The following is a 27,442-nucleotide window of genomic DNA, read 5'->3' as shown; positions in this document are numbered from 1 at the left end:
TAACCACATCATCCATATTATTAATGGTCTTACCATTATTGGTAAAATACTGAGGGTAAGTTGAGTCTCTAGATCCATTTCTAATAATGCTGTTTAATACACTCCATATTCTTTAATGTTGTTTTTATCATAGTACTCGTTCTTACATATCCTCGTAACATTGGTTAACTTATTTTTATATTTTTTATATTGCTTTTCTGCCTCTTTAGTTCTATACTATATGAATTCTTTATAAAGAGTATTTTTCTTTTTGGAGGCATTTTGTAATCCCTTTGTGATCATTGACTATATATTTTTGTTTCCTCCTGTATTGCTTTATTTTGCAACTTTTTTCATATAATAATTTGAATATTTTTAAGAATGTGTCATATGCTTTGTCAATATCTTCATCGTATATTATTCTCCAATTTTGTGTTAGTAATTCATTTCTAAATGCATTCATGGAGTTGTTTGTCCTTACTCACTTTCAAGTTATTGGTATCCTCATCCTTCTTGTAGTTACTGTCAGACTGCAAAATCTGGTAAATGGTCACTGATGTCATTTATTAATAGCCTGCTCTCTGTATTGTCTCTCATAACATTTGTGAATATATTATCTATGTGTGGCACAGTGTGACGTAATTCTGCTAGGTCTAGTGATTTTTGGATGTACGCTCATGCCATACCATTGATAAACATGTCTGTTATTTTATGCTTATTTGAATTTAACAGATCTATATTGAAATCCCCGCAAATGAACATAACCTTTTGAATTGTTTTAGCAAACGTTTCTTCCATCCAATCCTTGAATATTTCAATACTGGATCCTGGTGCTCTATACATACAGCTCACAATTACATTTTTCTTTTTTTTCCATACAGATTTCTATTGTAATACATTCTAGCGTGTCATCAACTGCTGTTGTCATGCTTTCCACTACCTTATAATTGAAGCATTTATCCACGTACAAAGCCATACCCCATCCATTCTTGTTTTTCCTGTTCATATAAGTCAATTTGCATCCGTTCAACTCAAAGTCCACACCCTTCTCATGGCTGAGCCAAGTCTGATATAGCTGTTATGTTGAATGGTTTCTTGAATTGACTTAAATATTCTTTGATGTGTTGGAAGTTGACGTATAGGCTTTGGCTGTTAAAGTGGGTAATTGATATTTTATGATTAGACTTAATCTTTGTGTTAAACTGATCATCTATGTAACAACAGCAGTTGTTGTTGATGTTATGGAAGAAATTATTTTCGGGATTGATATCATTCTCCATATCTTATGATTTATTCTCAGTATATTCAGAAGTTTTCAATCCCAGTTTATCATATTCTGTAATCCTTGTTTGCTGTTCACCATTATCTCCAGGCGGAGATCAGTGACTTCTTTCAGAAGTTGTCATTGTTGTATGTAATGTGTTTTTTTATTACCTTGTTGTGTTGTTCTTTTGGACTCACTGGTATTTTTCCAATTCGTCAATGTCTGTGATGACCAGCACTTTAGCCTCTTCTGGTGTTCCATTCAATTTTATGAAGATTTTGCAGTTTGCTGACCATGTAGATTGGATCTTCCTCTGCTTTCTCAGGGAGCATGCCTTTCTGGCGATTTCGTCATTTGTTTTAGTCAGATGTTCGTTCAAGTAGACATCTGATCCCTTCAGCTTTTTTCCTTGCCTTAGCGGTGTGTTTTTATGCATTCTGTTCGAAAACTTTATTATTATGGCCAGTTTATCAGTCTTGTTTTTCCGTAGGAGAGGGTGACAGGCCTCAGTGTCCACTTCGATTCCCTTAGACTGAAGGAAAGCAGTTGACTGTTGCTCCACAGAGTTTGAGTGTGGCTCGCTGAATTCCCCAACGCTCATCGTCGTCACTGCTCGGGCGTATGACCAGGGTTTAGTCTCCAGCCCAGTGACAATGATGTCGTTCATTCGCATGTACTACAGGTAGTCCCCAGGTTACGAACGAGTTCCATTTTTGAGTCTGTTCTTAAATCAAATTTGTATGTAAGTCAGAACAGTTACATACAGTTCACATCGAGCATCAATTAGCCAAATGTTTTTCTTAGTATATAGTATATATTTTAACTAAAACTTCCATTATCCAAACCGCTTACCTTACTCAGGGTCACGGGGATGCTGGAGCCTATCCCAGCAATCATTGGGCAGCAGGTGGTGAGACACCCTGGACAGGCCACCAGGCCATCACAGGGCCGACACACACACACATTCACACCTAGAGACAATTTAGTACGGCCGATTCACCTGACCAACATGCTTTTGGACTGTGGGGGGAAACCGGAGCCCCCGGAGGAAACACACGCAGACACGGGGAGAACATGCAAACTCCACACAGAGGATGATCTGGGATGACCCTCAAGGTTGGACTACCTCGGGGCTCAAACCCAGGACCTTCTTGCTGTTTCTTGCTGTTTGACCAAAACATCATACATATAATAATGCAGTAATAATAATACATCTAATTACAGTACAGTATTGATAATTGAGAGAGGGAATGTGTGTATAGGTATAAAAAACTTTAAAGAAACATTTCTTACCTTTCAAACTCACCATCTGCCACTGTCCCAGGAGTGGGTTGCGACCGGGACAGTCCCATGGTGTTTTGTTTGTGCCAGCTAGTTAGCTTAGCCAGCCACTGGCTCACCTGGCATCTTTTTCAGCCGCTTCTCCGGGGTTGGGTTGTGGTGGCAGCAAGCTAAGTAGGGCACTTCAGATGTCCCTCTCCCCAGCAACCTCCTCCAGCTTCTCCTGGGGGATCCCAAGGTGTTCCCAGGCCAGATTGGACATGTAGTCCCTCCAGCGAGTTCTTGGTCTACCCTGGGGTTTCCTCCCAGTTGGCTGTGCCCGATAAACCTCCAAAGGAAAGTACCCAGGAGGCATCCTAATCAGAAGCCCGAACCACCTCAACATGCTCCTTTTGACGCAAAGGAGCAGCGGCTCTACTCCGAGCTCCCTCTGGATGTCCAAGTTCCCCACCCTATCACTAAGGCTGAGCCCAGACACTGTACGGAGGAAACTCATTTCAGCAGCTTGTATCTGTGATCTCATCCTTTCGATTACTACACAAAGCTCATGACCGTAGGTGAGGGTTGGAACAAAGATTGACTGGTAAATTTAGAGCTTTGCCTTCCGGCTCAGCTCCCTCTTCACCACAACGGTCCGGTACAACGTCTGAATAACTGCTGATGCTGCACCAATCTGCCTGTCAATCTCCCGCTCCATCCATCTTTCTCAGTCCGACTTCCAAAAATCGGTGTCGCAGTCCAGGCAGCAGTCAAAGCCAGATATCTCTCTTGTAGACAGTCCGAGCTTCATAACCCAAAATCAGTAGTCTATCGCGATATTATTTTTTTTAAAAAACAAGGAAAAAGAGACACGAGCGAGGGAATCATTTCAGGAAGTGATCAAACACTACTTGGCAAACTTACCCACCTTAGCTCCAATATGAATGTGTATATGTATGTGTGTGTATTTGCATATGTGCATGTTTGTACGTGCTAGAGAGTGAGAGAGACCTGTAGACTTTCATAGATTTCTCTTTACGCATATGTGTGATGGCATGTGTTTGTACAGAAATTTGTAATTTGTGATATTGGGCTATACAAGTAAAATTGACTTGACAAGTGTGCATCTTGACAGGGCAGATACTTTATCTGAATGTGTATTTGTGTGTATGACTGCTCGTGGCAGAGTTCCTCACTCTTTTATATTTGTCTCTGAATGCTGATTTGAATGCACATATATCTGCATGTTTATATGTGCTAGAGAGAAAGAGAGGCACACACCCGTAGATACATATATCTAAGGGTATGTGTGTGCATGTATGTGTGAGCGCATGTGTGAATGTGGGTTTCACCATGTGTTGGTGTCATAGTCATGTTACCTCAGCCGCAGGTCGGAGAGAACCGCAGGTGGAAATGTGAAGCCACCATGTAGACAACTCTACTGCGGTGGTCCCCTTTAGTCTCACACACACACATGCAAGCCCTCCCATCAGCACCCCGCCCATGTCACTATATCACCACACACATACAGGCCCAGCTCTCGTTACGCACATTTAACTGGTGCAAAAAATTATGAGCTGGAGCAAATATGGTTTGCCCCGTGTGTTTCAAGATGAATCCAAAACGGTTCTTGTGTTGGCAAGATTTGCCACCATTCTGCATTAATGATGAGAAGCCAGCCTTTAAAGCGTCATCGTTCCCTCCTTGATTTTTTTTTCCATATGCTCTCTTCTCTCTTAACAAGTGAGACGGCATTTGAAGATCTTTGAAAACAGCTTATTCTGGAGAGGGCCTCAGATTACGGCAAGCCTGGTAATGGACTGATATTATTGGCGTTTTAAAGCCACTTAAGAGTTGTGTTCAAAGGGACAACAGACTGTTTTGATGACTATGGGAGAGATCCAGCTGACACACACATGTTGGATAGACTCCATCATGAGCCGCGGGCCTGACGGAACCAAGCTCACGCTCACACACTTACACACATTTGAGCACAATCACACCAAACTCACATACAACTCCTGTGCACATACAGAATCCTTGCACACACCAGTCTTCCGTTTTGTGCATTGGGTGGAGGGGTTGTAGTGGTAGATAAATAGAAAATCAAAGAGAAAGGTATACATTATTGTGTGTGGTCATCTCTGCATGACTCAAAATAGCTCCAGCTCCATCCTTAAGAGACATCAGCTCTGTCCAAAACTTCCAGTTCTGACCTCCGTGGTGTCAGCTGACGTTAAGAATTGGAAGCCCTCTTCTACTTCGCTATATAAACACATCACACCTTGTCTGTTTCAAAAGAAGATGATGAGATCCAGTTTTGGATGAACCCTAGCAATGCAAAAGGAAGATATGGAGTATTGTCTCTAGCACAGAATAAACACATTTTCCCCAGCTTGAGGACCCTTTAGCTTTGTCAGTGTTCATTTTGAAAATGATTCGAATTCTGCACTGTACTTTCTGTCCAAGTCTTTCTCCTCTCTGTTTATTTCCCTGCACCAGCTACTCTAACAAGCCTAGTTAAAACCTTCTCTCCTCATGTCATGCCTGCTTTGTGTCTCTGCCCCACTGTGTATCTCCTTCTTTCCATACATCCTCTTCTCCTCCTCTCCAGTGGCCCGGCCTCGCAGGCCTGCTCAGCTTTCAGGATGTTGTACAGCATGTCCCACCTCTCTCCTCTCTCCTTTGGTACACCCCTCCCCCCCCCTTATTCCCTCTCTCTCTCTCGCACTCTCTCTCTCTTTCTCCCTCCCTTCTCCTCACTCTCGCTTCCCGGTGGCCCGCAGGATGTTGTACAACATTTCCTCCCCATCCACTGCTTTTCTCTCTCCCCGTCATCCCTCGTTCTCTCTTGTACTCTCTCTCTCCTTATCACACTCTATCCACTCCAGGATGTTGTTGAGCCGCACTCTCCCTCTCCCTCTCTCTCTTGCGCGCCCTCTCTCTCTCTCTCTCTCTCCATCTGGCCTCCCCTGTTCCTCACCTCCCTCCTCTTTCTCTGCGTTCCTGGCTGCTCCTTTGCTCCCATCAGCCCTCCCTCTCTGGTCCTGTTCACAGGATGCTCTAGAGTATTTCCTGCCACCAGGGCTACAGGAAAGAGCCTCGTTTGATGTACCATCTCCTCTAATTCTTTACACCTGGTTTCTTCTCTGACTGCACAGCTTTTTATGCACAACAGAAGCTGTGCTTCCCTTACCCCCCTCTCACACGCACGCACTCTCACACAAACTTAACACAGACTCAGACACACACATAAACCACTCCCTACTACCGCTTTTCCATTGGTCTCTTGTGACCCCATGCTAACAACCCGGTCCTATGTCCAATGTGTTTTGGAAAGGGGTTATAAACTTGATCTCACAGAAGCACGTGGGGGGGGGGGGTGCTGTGGTCTGTCCCTCCCTGCTTCCCAATGCAATCTAATAAAAGCAAGACCCTGGTCACATCACTGAAACCCACATGCTTTATTTTGAAGCTCTTTTTTGCCTGCTTTGTATTTTAAACCCCCACCCCTCTGCTGCTGCTTCTTCATTTTTTACATCTGTTCTTTTTTTGGTTATCTTCTTTTGTTTTTTTTTGTTTTTTCCACTGTTAATGGTTCTAAGTGCCCAGGGCTGTTTGCATGTCGGCGTTTGGTCTGAAGTTTTGGCTTTGTGTTGTTTGAATGCCATGTTTTCACAGCACTGCCTGTTTAGAGCTGTGGTTTGTCAGAAGCCTGGCCTGCAGGGGCACTTCTTACTTACTGTTCTGGAGTCACTGTATTAAACACTGGCTGGCAGCAGAGAAGAGGAGGGCAAATGCTCTGCTGGAAAGCCAGAGACCTGAGAAGAGTTGTAGAGGAAAGTAAAGGAGATGAGGAGAGAAGAGGATTTGGGTAAGCGAGGAAAGAAGGAAGAGTAGGTTCTTTGGTCTTTGGTCTCAGATGTTGCCATTGCTCAATCATTTTCAAGCTCATTACAATCCAAGGATGTGAATGAGCCTTGTACACCTGTAATGCTTGCCATACCCACCTCGGCAGCATATACCAACATGTACCCTGGCTCTGCCAAATGATGGAAGCTAAGCAGGTATGCACTTGACTAATACTTGGATGGGAGACCTCCCAGGAAAATGAGTTGCTGCTGAAAGTGGTGTTGGTGGGTCAGTAGGGGGAAGTCTTCCCTCTGGTCCTAAAAAACAACAAATATCAAATCCCAATGCCCCAGTGCAGTGACGGGAACACTGTGCTGTAGGAGAGGCCCTCCTTCAGATGAGGTGTTAAACCGAGGTCCTGACACACTGTTGTCATTAAAGATCCCATGGCACTTATCACAGAGTAGGGGGTTCCCTGGTGTCCTGGCAAAATTCCCAACCTGGCTCTCTCCATCTGGCCACCTAATCATCCCCCCCATCTAATTGGCTCAATAGTTCCTCCTTCTCCACCTCAAGCTGATGTATGGTGAGCATTCTGGCATGAAATGGCTGCCATGCATCACCCAGGTGGGTGCTACACATTGGTGGTGGTTGAAGTAAGTTACCCCCTCAGTGTGAAGTGCTTTGGGTGTCTAGAAAAGCACTATATAAATGTAGTTATTATTATTTTTTATTTTTATTATTATGGCGGCAGGCATGGGTGCAAGTCGATGAATACTGGGATGGCATCCAACACTTTACCTGTTCCCCCATCCATAGGGTTAGTAGTTGTGTTAGGAAGGGCATTCAAAGTAAAATGTTGCCAAATCATTATTCGGATTGGCAAGACCATGCCGGATTGGTCGAGGCCTGGGTTAACAACGACCGCCATCGGTGTAGTGCCCTCACGGGGTACCAATGGAAAGTATCAAATCCACTGTGGCAACCCCTGGGAAACAGGAAACAACCCAAAAGAAGAAGAAGATTATTATTATTATTATTTTCTCCCCCTATTCATATGCATCTCTTTCTCTGCTCTGTTTTTCCTGTCTCTCTGTGCACAGTGAGGTTCTCTCTGCGTGGTTCTCCCTGCTTATTGGGACAATGTGCTGTGCCAGCCAACACACAGCAACAATCAGGCTGCTTGTCTGAGAAACCACTGTCATTGTATGACAGGCACCAGATGAGGCTGATTGAATACAGCCTTCATTCCAGCACCACCTCTTGCAAGGGGCCAGTGGCTTTGTTGCGGCACAGCAGCCACCTGTTAAAAGGTGCTCCAGTTTCACGTTACCCGCTCTCACATGCAATTCTCTCTGCTACCTTTAATCACTCTTGCATTTGTTCGTCCCCATTTTTCTCACAGACCCTTGTCAGTCTCCCTCTCTCACCCGCTGTATATTCCCCTGCCCTTCCTCTGTTTCTCTCCCTGCATTTCTCCGTTCCCTCTCCTCAGTATAAACAGTATTGCTGGTGGAATTACATAAGCCTTGATATGTCTTCTTTGCTTTTCTCAATAAAAGGGGAAAAAAGGAGGGAGAACTCCCATATAGACATGTCACATTGTATAAATAGTCTTGGCGGTTTGAATGAAGGCGAGATCCGCTTCAGAATTATAAACACTGGCCCCACAGTCATTCACCAAAGAGGAAGAATTAACTGATGCAGGAAGCATGTGTGCCCCAGATTATTCTAATTATTTTATGTTGTTTCCCTTGCTGACACAGAAGTATTTGGACACTATCTCATGAGAAAGCGGTTATAGCCCGATTGTCTTGGGCGGCTCCGGAGGCTTTCAAACTGTTCTCATATCCTCCAAGCCTGACCTGCCTCCTCTTAAAAAACTTGTGATTTAGACATAAGTTTTTAATTCCATTATATGGGAGCTTCCAGCAGCAGGCCGTTGTATTTTGTTTCATTCTGCCTTTTGTTTGTTGGAAGGAAATTTGAATTAGAACAAAATGTTGTTTAAGGTCAAGGCGAACGCCAAGAAGAACCTACTGTTTTAGCTATCCGATTACATGTTTGTTCAGCCTGTCTGCTAAACCTGTAGCATACGCTAACCTAATCAAATATGGCCATAATTTCCCTGACTTTGTTTAGGAAAATTTCCATACTTTATCCCAAGAAGGATAAGGCCTTGATATCTAATCTGGCTGCTTTAAACATTTGTCAGAATTCAATAATTGCTGTAAACAATGAGTAATCAACTTCAAAGTGCTCTGCCAAAGACCCTTATTTTCACAGATAAAAATGAGCATCTTCAAAAATACACAATGCATCTGTGTGTACAATAACGTGAACCAGCTTTATACTACCATACAACCGCTTTGTCAATTTCTAGTGGAAAAACAGTAGTGGCTTATACTGAAAAATCCATATGGCAAACCTGATTTTGCAGTGTATTAAAACACCTTTTCTGCTGGAGCATGCACTGAACAATTTCTGCAGATTTTAATCAAGAATAATATCAAAAAGCCCATTCTTCAGCCTACTCTGATGTTCTCATAATGCACAATGCAGATATGTTTATATATTATGTGTGTCTGTGCACATGTGTGTGGCTGTATTTGTGTGTATATGTAAGTGCATGCTTTTGTTTGTTTGCATGAGGTTGTGTTTGCAGTCTTGTGTATATTGGTGGAAACCGGTATGCGTGTGTCTATACTTGCATTCCTGTGTGGCTTTGCAGTACGTGAGCTAGATGTACACTGTGCTCATGATAGTCCATATGTACAACCCACTGTTTCAAAACAAAACTCTTTTGTACTTCCACTCAGCAATTAGACATGAAGTTTAGCAATGAAAGGAGAAACATTCACCTCTGATCCATGTGTGGGTTCATGTTTTAGTAATCTGGACAGCGCTTCTGATACAACATGTGATGTGCAGCTGTATAAGTATTGTTCTCACTGATATCATACGTCAATCCACTCGAAAATGCGTCAGCTGGAATAAATGGTTTTAGTCCTCGGTGATTCTGGGCCCTTTTTGTTTCAAAAGAGGTTTTGATCCAGTTCAGGCCATGTCAGTCACAGACGTGAGCGGGCTAAACACATTGCCAGAGACTAGAGGCAGAAGGCTTCGGATGTGGAATCCTCCTCTAGCTGCAGAGGGATCATTTTACTTGAATTAGTCTTAAAGTAGCATTGGGGTATGTGCCTGTTCTACTTCAGCTTAATGAAAATGACTACATGAGGGTAGACTAGATCCCTGGCAGTCCTACCTATGTTCCTTACTGCAACCAGTTATGAATAATCTATTCCATGCATGTGCTTAGTGATAAATTAAAGATAAGGCCTCTTGAATTAAAGTGATGGTAGGATTACATCATTGCAAAATTGCTTGGTGGGGACATAAATCTGGTTTCAATTGGGGTTGGAGGAAGTCAACGAGGCATTCCCTTCACACCTCTGCATCAGGGACCCGCTCCCAAAAATCTGCCTCCTGACATGCTTTATAAAAGCAGCATTATGTCTTCTTTCAGAGCAGAGAGGAAGCATATCAAATCTGTTACTGTTAACAGAGGAAGTGATTTCACAAACACTGGCCCACTCGATTCTGTGTGTGTGTGTGGGGGGGGGGGGGGTTTGTCCAATAGTGTGCACACATACACACAGCAGCCTCAGTCATGCACAGAAGAGGAATCAAGGTTTCTCAGTAGATCCATTGCAGATGTACCTACTAAATGAGGGAAGCCAGTGAGGAGTCAGTGTCTTCAAACAGCCTGTGAATTACTGTCCTCATTACCCAGGAATGCTCTGTGTTTAGAGCTACCTGCAGCAAGCAAGCAGTGGAAAAAAAGCATTGTTTAAGTAGACTAGGAAAACTGTGTGCACGTGTGTGTGTGTGTGTGTGTGGTGTGTGTGTGTGTGTGCGTGCGTGCGTGCGTGCGTGCGTGCGTGCGTGCGTGCGTGCGTGCGTGCGTGCGTGCGTACATACACATGTGGGTGCATGCACGTGCCATGATACTAGGCGCTGCCCCATAGAAACATCTCCTGTCCAGGATTGCATTAAGCAAGAGTTTTCCATCATTCACTTAACCATCTTTGCTAACGCACTATCAAAATGTCGCCTGCTTGGTAGACACTTATTTTGCTGTCTCTGTCGAGTAGGATACTCACATTTTATTGCCAATGTACCCACATGAGGTTCCAGTATAATTTACCATTATCTTTTCATAACTTAACATTTTGTTTAGCATAGTCCTAGTAAGAAACCCACGCAGACACGGGAGAACATGCAAACTCCACACAGAGGCGTTTGCATGTTCTCCCCATCTGCTTGGGTTTCCTCCGGGTGCTCCGGTTTCCTCCCACAGTCCAAAGACATATAGGTCAGGTGAATCGGCCATACTAAATTGTCCCTAGGTGTGAATGTGTCGGCCCTGTGATGGCCTGGCGGCCTGTACAGGGTGTCTCCCTGCCTGCCGCCCAATGACTGCTGGGATAGGCTCCAGCATCCCACGACCCGAATTCGGATAAGCGGCTTGGATAATGAATGGATGGATGGTCCTAGTAAGGCATGTTGTAGTGTTAGTATTTGGTATGATAATCCACATATGTACAAATGTAACACAAAATATAAAATTGGTGAACATGAAAACAGATATTATGGGTAAAAATAGATGACAGAATTTTTACAACCCCATTCTTAACAGTGATGGATCATGATTAATTGCAGCGTAACCCCTGATCTTGTCGATGCATGATGTACCTGAGCAGAGGTTGTGCACAGGCCAACTTCTGCAAACTTCAGTGATTGCTACCTTTAGTTAAGTAAATGAGCAGCATCGACATTTTGAATTAACAGAGTTAATGTGTGAAACTAGAAAATGTTACTCAAAACAAATATCCCCATTCACCATTTCTGGAATGCCCCCCCTCTTTTTTTCTCCCCAATTGTACCTGGCCAATTACCCCACTCTTTCAAGCCATACCGGTCGCTGCCCTACCCCCTCTGCCGATCTGGGGAGGACTGCAGACTACCACATGTCTCCTCCGATACATGTGGAGTCGCCAACCGCTTCTTCTCACCTGACAGTGAGGAGTTTCACCAGGGGGATGCAGCACGTGGGAGGATCATGCTATTCCCCCCAGTTCCCCTCCCCCCTGAACAGATGCCCCGACCAATCAGAGGAGGTGCTAGTGCAGGGAACAGGACGTATACCCACATCCGGCTTCCCACCTGCAGACACGGCCAATTGTGTCTGTAGAGATGCCCGACCAAGCCGGAGATAACACAGGGATTCGAACCGAAGATCCCTGTGTTGGTAGGCAACGGAATAGACCGCTACGCTACCCGGACGCCCTCTGGAATGTCTTTTAATAAGAATGCATATGATAAGAACTTGTTCAGGTAAGAATAGTCACTGATATCTGTGGATTCTATGAAATATACATCAGTAGATACCAAATTAAACAGCTCTTAAGCCTTTATTATTGTCAGATGGCCTGTTTGCTAACAGGAAACAGTGATGCAAGCAGCAGAGTTAGAATTAGATCATGATGAGTCTGTGAATTATAGATCCCAGACTGACACCCTCAGCAAGCCGTCACAGCGAGCACATGTTATCCCGTGTCTTCAGAGGCACGCGTCCAACACAGCCATGTTTATAACAACGCCACTTCTCCGAGGTGTAAACGGCACGGGAGATGAATGGCTCTGGCAATTACCATGTTGAAATCAAAGTGCAAACACTGACTTTAATATATACCATGTCACTGTAAACAAAAGGCCTTACTATCTCATACCACCGTCACCAGGGTGGTATGAGCTCGTGCTAAGCCCTGCTCGTATTGTATATAGAAGTAATGCTTTCCTCCTAAGATTTTGTATAAATATGATAAAATTGGTCGAGTCTGAGTGCCTTTAAAATCCAATCAGCCTAATGAATAACAGGCTTCTTTCAGGAGCAGCTGTAGAGATGAGTAGTGCTGATGTGCCCACAAGTGAATCGATAATTGATCTTTCTCATGTATGACAGCTCATCAAGACCTCAAGCGGACAAGCTGAAATGTGTTATTCATTGCCCATCACTTCCAGCATAACTCAGGGACCTGGAGATTAACAGTGTCTTTTATTTTTGTTCTGAGTACTCAGAGAAGAGTGTAAGACACCTAAAGTGAGTAGCTTTATTTTACAAAGTGTGAGAAATGTTGAGCTTGCTGCAGCTTTGCTAACTTGGATACTGTGTGCTGCATTTGATTTTTTTATATGTGTGTTAGACTTCTGTTGAATTGCTTCAGTCATCAAAAATCCTTTTAGCTGCAACGGTTTAAGAAAACAAGTCCCCGCGACTGACTCTCATATTCTGCTGACTCGCCATGTTCCACGACATCATTTCCCCCGCTAACTCTGAGGGCTGTGCAACGTTCTAATTCCGGGCTTTAATTACTTTAATTGGTGGATGCAAATTAGCGCCAATTGGACCTGACTGGGGTCATAAATCCACATCTCAGAAGTTGCCGGGATTTTGGCAATTCGGAGTGGACCACTGTCGGCTGGGGTGCTTAACTTACTAAGTAATTGCATGTTTCATGAATCATAATGCTTATGAATTCCCCCTCAACACACACACACACACACACAAGCCCAGTGGGACTCTGATTTGATCAGTTGGGACTCATAGTGAGCTGACTGAGAAGGCGCTGCACAGCTCAGCTCTCTCCACAACAGAAATACCCTGGAAAAGCCACCGGGTGCTAATAGTGCTTGGCTAATGATATTTGGACCCACAGAGAAAGAACGTTGCAACCTCAACTGAACACTGATGCAGAATTTATGGCTGAATGATATACTAGATGTTGGTCTCACAAGCACTTTGCCTCAGGGTATGACTTAAGGGTTTTAAACAGAGCGGGAGAGATCTCTGCCGCAAAATGAAATGGCACAGCAAAAAGACATGCACCGTTAGCACTTCACGTGGTATATGTTCTCTCAGTCCAAATATACAGTAGTTGGGGGCTGCTCAGAACAAAGAAACCAGAACACCCATGAAATATAGCACGTCTGTGTACAGAGCTAATTTAGCTTGACTTAGCTGGATTAAGGCTGAGATATCAATGAAATTTCTACTCAGTATGTGTGCTGTACCAGGAGAGCAGCACCATGGGGGCCCATCTCCCTGATACACACACACACACACACACACACACACACATTTCCATACACTCCTGCATCTACTGAACATGTAAGCAGACATGTATTGCATGTGATTGTGGGAGAGATGGGGTGAAAAGCAGGTCTGGGGTTGCGGGCTCAGGTTGCACATTTCGGAGTGAAGAGTTCCAGAAGCCAGAGGGCTTGGTATTGCCCTGGTGCTTCCTGCTGCTCTGGTCTAGGGCAGGGGATTGGGGATGGGGGGGGGGGTGTTGGAGGTAGGAAAAGTAACCCTGTTAGAGTCAAGGGCCATGATACTACAACCCTGTCCCACAGAAGCACCTCTGGAGGGGGCTGAATTTAGTCAGCGGCTCTGCTTATCATATTCTTCATGTGCCTTATAATTCCATTACAATTCTGTTATCCTCTTTCAATGTTTTATTCTGTAAATTGGGTTTTATTCTGTACACACAACATCCATTGCACATCTATCCATCTTGGGAGAGAGAGATCCCTCCTCTGTTGCTCTCCCTGAGGTTTCTTCCTATTTTTTCTCCCTGTTAAAAGGTTTTTTTTAGGGAGTTGTGCCTTATCCAATGCGAGGGTCTAAGGACAGGATGTTGTATTGCTGTAAAGCCCACAGAGGCAAATTACATAATTAAGGACTAGGCATCCGGGTGGCGTGGCAGTCTATTCTGTTGCCTACCAACAAGGGGATTGCCGGTTCGAATCCCTGTGTTACCTCCAGCTTGGTCGGGCATCTCTACAGACACAATTGGCCGTGTCTGCGGGTGGGAAGCCGGATGTGGGTATGTGTCCTGGTCGCTCACTAGTGCCTCCTCTGATCAGTCGGGGTGCCTGTTTGGGGGGAGGGTGAACTGGGGAGGAATAGTGTGATCCTCACACATGCTATGTCCTCCTGGCGAAACTCCTCACTATCAGGTGAAAAGAAGCGGCTGGCGACTCCACATGTATTGGAGGAGGCGTGTGGTAGTCTGCAGCCCTCCCAGGATCAGCAGAGGGGGTGGAGCAGCGACCGGGACAGCTTGGAAGAATGGGGTAATTGACCAAGTACAATTGGGGAGAAAAAGAGGGGGGAATGACAGGATTGTATTGCTGTAAAGACCCCTGAGATAAATTTTCAATTTGTAATATTGGGCTATACAAATAAATTGACTCAACTTTCTCGATGTGCCATGTAATCGGCCCTTCTATAAAAGAGAGGTTTCTCCACTGCTATGACTCTAAACATGCATCTCCATGTCCCTCTCTCTTTCCAACATCTCTTCTTGCAGTAGCATGATGAAATCCTTTATTGGTGCCTATGCATGTGTATGTGTACACTGTGTATGGGTTGTTGTGCTTGCTTATTTGCTGGTAAACAATGCCAATGGCTTTATGTGTGTGTTAGTTAATGTCTTAAAGTGTGCAAGTGACTCACATGTGAAGATCCCCTTGTAAGTTCTTCTAGTATGTCAGCATACAGAACCATCTCAAACCTACTGAATATTAAGCGACTAGTCCTCCCACACATCTGCTTAAGAACACAAATTGGAATTAACGCAATGCCCAGCACATGAATTGACCCAAAGAATTCCAAACACAGAAAAAAGCTTGCAAATAGTTGTTCATTTGTAAATTTGTCTGCATATCTTCTCTTGAGTCTAATTGCCTTTATGCATGCTCAATAATCCAGGTAAAGAAATCACAGGAAGTTGAATCAGTTCATCTGGACACAACGTTTATTGGGAGAAATGTTTCATCATTCATCTGAGTGACATCTTCAGTCTAAACTGACTGCAGGTATCCCCAACCTTATAAACAATACAGTGGCATAACAACCGAACCAATGATCGGTTTCATATGCAAATTGATGTGACCATTAACAAGAGTTACAATGATCATGTGTACTATTCACAGAGGATTGGGGAATAGTTGCAATCACGGCATTGTAAAATGGCGACAGATGTACCACCCCCCCCCCCAGTTCAGGGATGAGGGACATTTAATTGTTGATGTTTACCGTAAACCAACACATACTGACCAATACTTAAGGTTTGACACTCATCATGCACTGGAGCACAAACTAGGAGTCATCAGGATGCAGTACCACCGAGCTGACAACGTCCCCACTGACACAGCAGCCGGAGAAGAGGAGAAATCCCACATTAAACAGGCCCTGGGTAAGTGTGGTTATCCTAACTGGGCGTTTGTCAAAGCCAGGAAGATGCCCGACCAGTGCACCAGCCGATCAAAGAGAGAAGAAGGACAACAGCTGCCTAAACGTAAACCAGTTGTGATTCCATATGTGACAGGAGTGTCGGAAAAGTTGAGATGCATATTTTCCAAACGTCACATCTCAGTTGCTTTCAAATCCCAAAACACACTGCGCCAGAAATTGGTCCACCCCAAGGATCAGGTCCCCTGGCACAAACAGCAATATAGTGTATGCTTTTAAGTGCTGGGAAGCTTGCCGTAACTTATACACTGGGGAAACCATACAGACGCTGGTCAAGAAGATGGCACAACACAGAAGAGCTAACATGTCAGGCCAGGACTCTGCAGTCTGCACCCATCTACAGGCCAGTGGCCACTATTTCAAGGATGAGGATGTACACATCCTTGATAGGGAGGAACACTAGTTTGGACAGGGAGTCAAAGAGGCCATCTAAACTTAGCACAAAAAGTAAGGAAATTTGTGTTTGGTAGATTATTTCTTTGTTGTAACAATGCTTCTTGGCAATAAATCTTATATCAGGCAGCTGGTTGTCAGCACCTGGGGTACCAGAAGCTCAAAACAAGAGTCAATAGCAACAGCAAAATAAGCTGTTTGGCATTGGCAGAGAAGATTTGGCAAATTTTTCATGGGCGCAGTCCACATACTCAGCTCTGCTGCTCATCCCACAAATGCATGTTCCTTACAAATGTGGCACCATTTAAAAGGGAAATAAACAGGCTTTCCAACGGTATAAGATTGATTGCCAAGAAGCATTGTTACAACAAAGAGATAATGTACCAAACACAAATGTCCTTACATGTTGTGCTAAGTATATGTGAAGAGGGAACGACCATCCCTGAACCGAGGGGGTGGGGGTCCAAGAGTACTTCTGTCACCATCTTACAATGCTGTTATTGCAACTATTCCCCAATCCTCTGTGAATAGTACACATGGCCATTTTAATTCTAGCAAATGGTCACAGCAATTTTCATATGAAACCGATCACTGGTTTCGGTCGTTATGCAACAGTATTGTTTATAAGGGTGGGGATACCTTCAGTTAGTTGAGACTGAAGAAGTGACTTAGATCAGTCATGAAACGGTTCTCCCACTAAACGTGTCCAGATGAACTGATTCAACTTTCTGGGATTTAATGGAATTATGAAAAACAAGCTTTTTTCGCTGTGATGAAGTATCAACAAAAACTCTCCAAGTTTTGCATTCTTAGTGTATCACTGCAATATCTGAAGTATTGTCGGTTCCCCAGTTTCTCACTGGAGGACTTGAATTAGATGAAGTCCTTGAGTTGAAGCCATAATAATATTGGAGAGGAGCCCTCATGTTTCAGCTCTGATGCAAAATCAGCCCAGTGGCTTTGAGAACTGAAATCGGGTTTAAACTGTGTCAGAAGAAGGAGAATTTAAAAAAAAAAATAATACCCATGAATGCCATGAAACAGAACTTTCTTACTGCTGAGCTTTTGATCCATTTTTATAAATAGCAGAAATTTGTCATAAAAAATAATGTTTTTTGTGGTCTTTTCCTGCAATTAAAATAAGGTTTGGCATGGGAACAAGGACCAAGCTAAGTACTCGTGTTTGAGAAAACTCTCTCTCTCTCTCTCTCTCTCTCTCTCACTCTCTCTTGTCCCCCCCCCCCCTTCCCTGTATCCTCCCTCATCTGCAGGAGCATATGTCATTTATGACTTGTTATTTTCAATTTTCCTCCATATTTTCCACATGGTAGGAACAGGCAGATGTCTGACAATGGCATGTGAAACTCTGCAGAAGGGTGTGTTCCACCTGCCCTGTTCTGTATGTTTTTAGTTCAGCCGCGTATACGGCGGGCAGAATGAGCGCCGTGCTTTCCCAAGACATTTCTCTCTGATTCCTCTTGGCCGAGTGGTGTGGTCTTCACATGACCAATCAAATATGTCAGACCGCCAGAGTTTTCCCCCCCATGTGTACAACAAGAAAATCTGGCTCCAATTATTATTGCACCCTGAGGGGAACTTCCAAAATTCCTCCCCTCCTCATTTGTCAGAAATGAAGCTCTCTCGTTTCCTGCGATTGGCTGAAATATGTCTTTTGATATTAAATCACGCTGGTTTCCACTGGCTGCATGACCAAGACAAATGTTTATCATATTTATTTATGTCATTGGAGATGACCCTGTAGCTCAGCAATGTGGAGACTTGGCTGCAAGACTCCATGTTATGTTGATTATGAGTAAGAGAGTCTCCTAAATAAGCTGAAGTTAAGAGATAATTTGGAAAGCCTATGAGGTAACTGTGGTTTGTTTAATGTGAAAAGTACAGTTCAGTGATGGGGGGGGGGTGATGGAGGTACTGTTACAAAAGGCCTAAAGAATCTAGACTGACACATCCCACCCATATGCTAAAAAGTTCTTGGTTTGACTTATATCTTATTCTGTTGATAAATGCGGTTCCAAATGTTGATTAAGGATCTGTTTCAGTTGTTTGTATGTCAACAAATCTGGCTAAATCCAGTTATACACCTCTGATCTCCCATTGCCATTGTTTTTGTACTTGGTGCTCATTGTCATAACATCACGCTCTGGTAGAAGCCTTCCCAGTGTGGCTGAAGAAAGCAAAGGCTGTACGAAAATTGCTATTGACGTTGCCGAAACAAATAAAACTACTCATGCCGTCGGTACATCTGTAGCCATTTTAAGCCCTTATTTATGCCATTTAAGCTCTCATTTGAATTCACCAGCACAAATAAACATATCATAATGAAAAGAAGGGCCCTGATGTCATATGCAGATGTTGAATTTTGATTATTCCTTTTGCCTCATGAATTCGTCAGGATCTTGTCTCTCTAGGCAAAATAGATGACATCATTGTTTCTTGGCCCTGACGGGCTGATGTTTGCTCACTTTGCCGAAAGCCCTTCGACTGTAGAAACAGGACTGCCCACTCTTGACATATCTCTACATCTCTTCTACCATCTTGCAGTTTGTGTAAACTGAAGAATGCCTGGGCTTAGAGAGAGAGAGAGAGAGAGAGAGAGAGAGAGAGAGAGAGAGAGAGAGAGAGAGGTAGAGGTAGTTGTGGCCCCAGTCTTTAGACTACCAAACAGTCCAGACATGTTTCAAACAGTCTTTATAGTCAATGATATATTGGCATAAATCAGACATTTTTAAAAGGCAATTGATTTCACCTGAGGCCTGCAAGGTTATTTATCGGAGTGCTCGGTATATGAGTGTGTACCCTGGCCTTAATTCAGCCATAAATCAGCCTAGATGAATCCAGAAAGGGCAGATTGGGGGGGGGCAGTGGTGGTCAGGGCCTGGTGCCAGGACCTCTTCAGTCGGTTCAGTGTAGCAGACTACCTGCTCTACTGCTGGAGCTGGAATGTGCTGTACTGTGACTAACTATAGCAGGGAGAGCCTGAGCCAGTATGAGGTCCCAGCAGAACGCATGAGGAATATTTACACATCCACTTTGTTGTGTTCACACTTTGTAACTCACTCATGGACTGTGACTTGTGCTCAATCTCTGATGGCACTACATCACATGCAGACATACACACATAAGCAAAAACTGTTCTAAAATGATTAATATTCAACTTTTCAACCCCCTTCCTATTCCCATTTATATACAACTAAAATCCCACTCACTCTATCTACTCTGAACCTCCTCTTGACACTGAGCATGCTGATGCCTTTTCTGAAATATTAAAAGTCTCATTATGGGGGGCGTCTGGGTAGTGTAGTGGTCTATTCTGTTGCCTACCAACACGGGGGTCGCTGAGACGAATCCCCGTGTTACCTCCAACTTGGCCGGGCGTCCCTACAGACACAATTGGCCGTGTCTGCGGTTGGGAAGCTGGATGTGGGTATGTGTCCTGGTAGCTGCACTAGCATCTCCTCTCATTTGTCGGGGTGCCTGTTCAGGGGCGAGGGGGAACTGGGGGGAATGGTGTGATCCTCCCACACACTACGTCCCCCTGGAGAAACCCCTCTGTCAGGTGAAAAGAAGCGGCTGGCGACTCCACATGTATCAGAAGAAGCATGTGATAATCATACCTCCCCGGATTGGCAGAGGGGGTGGAGCAGCGACTGAGACGGCTTGGAAGATAGGGTAATTGGCCAAGTACAATTGGGGAGAAAAGGGGGAAACCCCCCCCCCAAATAAAATCTCATTATGAACCTATGGCATTCACAAATAACTTCGAGGCGTTAACATAACCAACATCCCTGTCCCTCTCTCCTCTCAGCCGTGCGCTCAACCTGGGTATCTTGCGTGATCCCGGTTCCGAGGTAGAGGACCGTCAGTATCAGCTGGACCTCCAGTCCATCAACATCGGGACAGCCCAGTGGGAACAGCTCAAGCCGGAGAAGGATGGAGCAAAGGGAGGGGTGTCATCTGAGGGTGAGAGGAGCTCCCAAAACCCTGCCTTGGAGTGGAACATGGCCAGCAGGTAAGGATTCATGGATGCTAGATGTCCGGCCTTGTAATACCAGCAGTGTGGGATTTTACTGAATAAAAACTGTAGGTTTTTATCAATCAGATAAAATATCACGAGGCTCTCTATGTAGGGACATGAATCAAATATATATTTGATGATTTGTATGTGTTGAGGCGGCACGGTGGCGCAGTAGTTAGCGCGGTTGCCTCACAGCAAGGAGGTCCTGGGTTCAAGCCCCGGGGTAGTCCAACCTTGGGGGTCATCCCAGGCCGTCCTGTGTGGAGTTTGCATGTTCTCCCTATGTCTGCGTGGGTTTCCTCCAGGGGCTCCGGTTTCCTCCCACAGTCCAGACATGTAGGTCAGGTGAATCGGCCATACTAAATTGTCCCTAGGTATGAATGTGTGTGTGTGTGTGTGGGCCCTGTGTGATGGCCTGGCGGCCTATCCAGGGTGTCTCCCCGCCTGCCACCCAATGACTGCTGGGATAGGCTCCAGCATTCCCGCGACCCTGAGAGCAGAATAAGCGGTTTCAGATAATGGATGGATGGATGGATATGTTGAGCACTATAGTTCCTATGAGAGCCATTTTATTTTTTTGGGCTGGTGGGTTCTAAGCAAAATAATCTTCATGCACAGGTTCACATCATGTGTTTGCACAGATCTGGATAAATTGCGCTGAATCTGGTCATAATCTTAACGCGTTCACATCACGGGTGGGGGGGGGGGGAGCTGTGCATCCAACAGTTGACCACAGCACAGCTGCAAATGCAAACTTAAAGCCTTGAAGGTTCACACATTATGTCACAAACTGGGACTATCACAGCAGTTACCCGACAGACGATTAGTGTCACAGTTATTGAATAAAACATCATAAATTCATTATCTTTTTTCTGTGCACCAGTGTTAGCACATATTACTCAGGTACTGTGTGTGTGATCCACTGTTAATGTTCCATATTTCATCTCGTCAGTCTTGATGTGGGAGCCGCATGTAGTTATTGAGTTAGCTCTGTCTCATAGAGCCTCTCCGTACAAAGTCATAATTACAAACCCTGTCATTTTTTTTAATGACTCGGGAGCTAAAACAAGCACTAGGGTAACTGCCTGTTTGGCCCTGTGTCCTTTTTTCACTCGTATTTTGAGAGGGAACGGGCCCAAAAATCACAGAATCACAGGCAAGGAGTCCAGATTCGTTCCCCATCAACTAAAAATAAGACCCCTGAAAGAATGCGGCATGGTGCCAAATCACTGTGGGCCCGATTGTGACTGAGCACGCTCCGGTCACCGGGGCTACACCCACATGTTTTACACACACACACACACACACACACACACACTGAATATCCGTCAGTCATAAACACGTGTGCTCACAGAAGCACCTTGCACATTCACTCACACACGCTTATCACAAACACTCACATATTCTCAGTATCTTTCGCACACATCCATTATGTACTAAACTCTTTTTCACACACACACACACACACACACACATTTACATACATCTGTCCCACCCTCCAAAAATGAATCAGGCCTTGCATCATAGCCAGCTCTCCACAGCACGACGAGGTCAAGGCTGTCTCAGAGAGAGCTTCTCCATACTGTGATAGTCTATGGGAGCCTTGCCAGGAAACACCGAGACTGCTTGCCTCTGCTGCTGCTGCTGCTGCTGCTGCTGCTGCTGCTTCTGCTTCTGCTGCTGCTGCCGCTTCTGGGCCTGGAGCTCAAGAGTCTTTATTATTACAACCGTTCAAGGCTCATTTCCTCACTGTAAATCCTCAACAACCTTCAGTTCAGTCAAATGTTTTGTGGAAACTGATAACCTTAAAAACATTGTTCAGCAAGCTCAATTGCCTTTACGTAGATATATATATATATGTGTGTGTGTGTGTGTGTGTGTGTGATATATTATACACACACACACACGCACGCACGCACACACACACACATATATATATAAAACTTCATTAAATGAAACATTCAATGGTAAGGAACGTACTCAACAAACAAGGAGCAAAATAATCCAGTGATTCAAGTAATTCTTTAACGGAGAGTATAAACCTGTTTCATGCCATAAGCAATCATCAGCTGTCAATAGAGCAAAACATCAAAGAATATAACAACATATTAATTGTCTCGCCGTGCACATCATGTGCACAACGTCCAATGGGGAAGGAGGAGGTTCCTACATCACATATATTTAAATATGGCACCTCCCCCTTCCCCATTGGATACTGGATTCTTTTTATATGTATATAGCGTTTTTTTCCGAAACCGTCGATGGTGTTGTGAGTGCTCAACTAATGATGAGCAGAATATCAACACGGATACAGGAAAAAATGTATTACTGCGATGTATTAAAATCTTTTTTCCTGTATCCATGTTGATATATATATATATATATATATATATATATATATATATATATATATATATAGGATGTTCAACTAATGATTGATTTTGATTGTTTAAGCTTTTGTGTAATATAAACTGAATCTGGCGTCCGGGTGGCATGGTAGTCTATCCCGTTGTCTACCAACACGGGGCTCACAAGTTCGGATCCCCTTGTTATCTCCGGCTTGGTCGGCCGTCCCTACAGAGACAGTTGGCCGTGTCTGCGTGTGGGAAGCCGGATGTGGGTATGTGTCCTTGTCACTGCACTAGCGCCTCCTCTGGTCGGTCGGGGCACCTGTTCGGGGAGGAGGGGGAACTGGGGGGAATAGCATAATCTTCCCACATGCTATGTCCCCCTGGCGAAACTCCTCATTGTCAGGTGAAAAGAAGCGGCTGGTGACTCCACATGTATCAGAGTAAGCATGTGGTAGTCTGCAGCCCTCCCTGGGTCAGCAGAGGGGGTGGAGCAGTGACTGGGATGGCTCAGAAGAGCAGGGTAATTGGCCAAGTACAACTGGAAGAAAAAAAATCCGCAAAAAAAAAAAATTATTGACACAGAGCTACAATCACAGCACTATAGTCATTGAGAGCTGATTGTACGTCAGCCATGAAGGATGAGATGCATTGCTCATTTACACTGTTTAAAAGGTGAACACGGAGTCTCTGCTTATCAAAAGAGGAATTTTTGTTCCCAGCACGCGCTGGTGTTTGGTTACATATCACATAATACACAATTCTCCAGAATAAATCCTGTCTTTGGAGATCCCAACACCTGGGGATTCAACTTTAGCTTTTACCATTTCTCTCTCCAATGCACTTTCCTTCACTCCTCTAGCCTCCTCATTATTTATTTGTTTCTTTGTTAATCATTCTCCATACCATTGTCATTCTGTTCAGCTAGTGCTTCGTCTCTCATTCCCTTCCTCTCATTTTCCTTATCAGCCTCAACATACTTTTTTCTCTTTGTATCTCTTCTTCCCTCCTCCTTGTCATCATCCATCCCCAAATCCTCCCTCTTATTGGCCCATACTAACCATCACATCTTGAGACTTTTTTTGGGGGGGGGGGGTTAAACAATGAATAGCTGACATGTACTTATTGGGTCTTTCAGTCTGCCTGGCAACTATACTACTACTACTACTAGCTGTGTGAGTATGAGGCTACTGGGGCTCTAGTCCACTGGCATTCCTTATTTCTCTCTCTCTCTCTCTCTCTCTCTCTCTCTCGCTCTGTCTCTCTCTGTCTCTCACACTCTCTCTCTCTCCCTCTCTCCCAATGAGAATGAGGCTGCTGTGGCCTAATGCTGACATGCTGAGGTCAGATTGTCTGAAAGGACAATGAAGTGAGACTTTGGGCTCACACCCTACAAGCGCCTCTAATGTTGGACGACATTTGAGTCGACTGCTTTCTTTAAAAACGGTCGTGAGCCCGATTTCTGTTCAGAACTCGGTTGAATGTTTTTTTAATCCACAGCTGGACAGCAAACATTTGTGACCCCTTGCACGGTCTCTTATTCCACTGAGAACAGACACTCTGATACTGTATCACTATGGGATCAGCCTAAGACAGCGGGTGTTGCCTTATTTATACACACTAAAGCTGTAGGTGGCAGGGTGGCCAAGTGTTTAGAGAGGACAGTCCTGGAGCCAGGAGACCACAGGGTCAATTACATCATCCAGTATTTTCGAAGTATCCTTCAGTAAGTCACTAAAGCTAGACCAGCTGAGTCATTATCACTTCGAATGAAAGTATCTGCTACATACCTGTTATATAAAACAATCACAAATGTAGTCCCTATGAATATTCAGCCAGTTTTATGTTCATGCGTTTGGATTTTTATTTTAGGTTATCCAGATTTAAGCTGGGTGCTTTTTTTCTTTTTTTTTGATATACTGCTCTCCCATCCAACTCCAACAGACATATCTGTTTTTATGAAAGCCCCCTCCCCACATTTTGTTTCCTGTTTTCTTGGGTTGTGTCCACGTTCCCATCCCTGATGACTAAGGGCCACCACGGTGTGTGAATGTGCCTCTGTGTGGTCGAGATGAGGAGGTCAGGGCTGCTTCTGCTGCTGTTTAGGATGGAAATGGAAACTAACGGTGGTCTTTTCCTGCCTAATAACTCAACTCGAGTCGACCGGTAGCCTCCAAACAAACCGAAACCATTCGAGGTCTGTGGTAGTTTCCCCCCGTCCCCCTCTCTGCTGGTTATGGCAAGCACAACACTAGAGGCTCTGTTGGGAAGAAAAGAAAAAAAAATGCTTTGCAAAACTCTCCAGCCACTTCCACAACCAAACCATAATTAAACATGTGATTTAGAATGTTCCAACACACCAAGGAAAGGGGTGGGTGGAGGGGGGGGGGAGTCAAGTTCACAGTTTTATTTGTCTGTCATGATCGCTCCCAGAAATCCACCACCTGAGTTGTAACGAGTTGTGACAGACACCACTTCCAAACTTCACACCTTTCCCTCACTCCCTCCCTGCCTGGCTCTGTAAAACGCGTCGTTGGTCTCATGGCACAATGGTTTGCTAGTGTTTTAGGTTCAATTCCAGTAGTTGTGTATCGGCAGTGGGTTCGGGCGGGCTTCCTGAGGTTTTGCGAGGAAATTCCAGCTCCGTGGGTCCGCTGACAGGATCTGTCCTCATCGCGGCATAGTGTTCCAGGCTAGGAAAGACCCCATGTCAGGGAGCTGTGAACTCTCTCCACCTCTCCTCCTCTTTATCAACCCAGGGTAGGCCGACCTCCAACCACCCACCTACACCCCACTCCCCCTCTTTCTCTCTCTCTCTGTCACTGAATTTCCGTCTCACCGTTTATATTGCTGAGCAGGACACGAATCGAGAATTCTTTGTTTGCTTGCTCCAAATCCTTATTTTCTCCGTCCTTTGTTGTACACACTACACATGCACAAGATTTAATGACATGTGCACAGACACTTACACACACACGCACACACACACACACACACACACACACACACACACACACAGAATCACAAATCCTCACCAAAATCCCTCTGTTGGAGGGGGGGGGGATTCACGGCTCTTCCCTGGCGCTGCGGCCCAGTGAGGCCCCATATTTTTGGTAAACCGAGCTGCACGCCTCTATCCCCGCTGGTGAATGATAGCACCTGTCCCCTGCAACGGGACACTCACTGTTTCACTCCCTGTCTGAGGGGAGATTAGCTAACACCAATTGGCCTCTCGCAGATCATTTCACCTCAGAATTGGGCCTCCCTCAAACTCTCTCAGAAGAGAAATATGTCGGGCAATAATCCCTTCAGGGCACTGGTAATGCACATTTGTGTAGCAGGAGTGAATATGATATTGGTTCTGGTTAAATACTGTACTGCAGGCCACCTTGAAACTGGGCCTTTTCTAATCCTGGCCAACTATAAATATTGGAAGCTGTGCCGCTTGATTGTTTTAATAGCAGCAGATGTGGCAATTAACACCACCTTATAAAGCCCACTTGTATGTTTGCTTTACAGCTAACAAATGTTCCCACAAATATGACTTGATTGTGGGAATGAACATTAGTGAAATGGAGAGACTTGATGTGAGAAGGTCTCAACTTGAGCTTGTGTATACAATTAAGGGGTGTTCCCAATAAAGACTTGTCAAATAATGTCTCACTCTGTCTCCGTAACCATATTCAAGCTCCCTCGCTTATAAAATGTGTTAGACCAGAAATCTGAAATGCCCTGTTATGGAAATATTTCACAGGTCTCGCCTGCAAGCCAAAATAGATTGTGATGTCTGTTTTTTTGGAGTTCAGCTTTTACACCCACTGGTTCAAATTTGAAAAAGCCTGAAAAACATTTGAAATGTGTGTCAGCTTGTCAGCTAGTGCATAACAAGAGCTCAGTTGTGAGCGTTTTGCGGTTTGACTGTGTTGTGTTGAATTGTCATCCTTAGGTAGATGGGACAACCGTACATCATTTTTTTACAACTGGTAACCATAACAAGTTATTAGTAAATAGAAGTGGAAGAATTTTAGTGAATAAGTGCTCCCTCATGGTTGTTTTGACTGTTGGAGCCCAATGCTAGAAACACTGCTATGTTGAGACTATACTGTCTAGCCCATAATGCAATTATGTAGTTACTAAATGCTTTTTATGTGTACTAAAAGGTGGTTTGTGGCCTGTTAAATTGCAATAAAGCACTTTACAGAACACATAAAATGAGCAGTCCCTCTTGGACAGTAAATATTCTCTACTTGTAGAAGGCTTAATCTCACTCCTTGTTAACAAATGTAGCTGCAAATAGAGTGCATTTTAAAATGACATTACATTACAATCTCCAGCCTGCTTCCATTGCATGCCTCCAAGAAGCATTACATTCTCAGTGTGCACAGTGTTCCTAAATTTAGTGTACCCTAATGCTTCCTTCCTCCATGTGTCTCTTTCCAGTATTAGGAGACACCAGGAACGGAGGGCTATCCTGACCCCGATCCTCACGGATTTCTCCGTGCGGGTGACTGCTGCCCCGGCCATCATCTTCAGCAAGCCTGTATCCCTCGACAGCGGACAGCCAGAGGTCAGCACAGTCCCATCACACCGCTGCTCGGCTGTCCATTCATTCATTCATCTGTCTCTCCTCTTATCGACCTTTCTGTCTATCTGACAAGAGTCGTGTTGATTCTAAATGGATCTGAAAAATGCCCATCAGGGGCGTCTGGGAAGCGTAGCAGTCTATTCCGTTGCCTACCAACACGGGGATCGCTGGTTTGAATCCCCGTGTTACCTCCAGCTTAGTTGGCGTCCCTACAGACACAATTGGCCATATGTGCGGATAGGAAGTCGGATGTGGGTATGTGTCCTAGTCGCTGCACCAGCGCCTCCTCTGGTTGGTGGAGGTGCCTGTTTAGGGGGGAGGGGGAACTGGGGGTAATAGCATGATC

The 27,442-nt window shown here is 44.6% G+C and overlaps 1 protein-coding gene across 1 annotated transcript in view; it reads left to right on the top strand.

The window, feature by feature from the left end:
• LOC130117622 (intermembrane lipid transfer protein VPS13B-like) overlaps positions 1-27,442 on the top strand; it is a 457,273-nt gene that overhangs the window by 265,208 nt on the left and 164,623 nt on the right. The window contains exons 32-33 of the mRNA XM_056285747.1: positions 19,954-20,157; positions 26,952-27,078. Coding sequence (XP_056141722.1) covers positions 19,954-20,157; positions 26,952-27,078 — 331 coding nt within the window. The remainder of the gene's footprint in view (positions 1-19,953; positions 20,158-26,951; positions 27,079-27,442) is intronic.

This window comes from Lampris incognitus, chromosome 9, assembly GCF_029633865.1.
Source record: "Lampris incognitus isolate fLamInc1 chromosome 9, fLamInc1.hap2, whole genome shotgun sequence".
NCBI lineage: Eukaryota > Metazoa > Chordata > Actinopteri > Lampriformes > Lampridae > Lampris > Lampris incognitus.
Note: the sequence above shows the minus strand (reverse complement) of the source record. Positions and strands in the feature narration are given on the sequence as shown.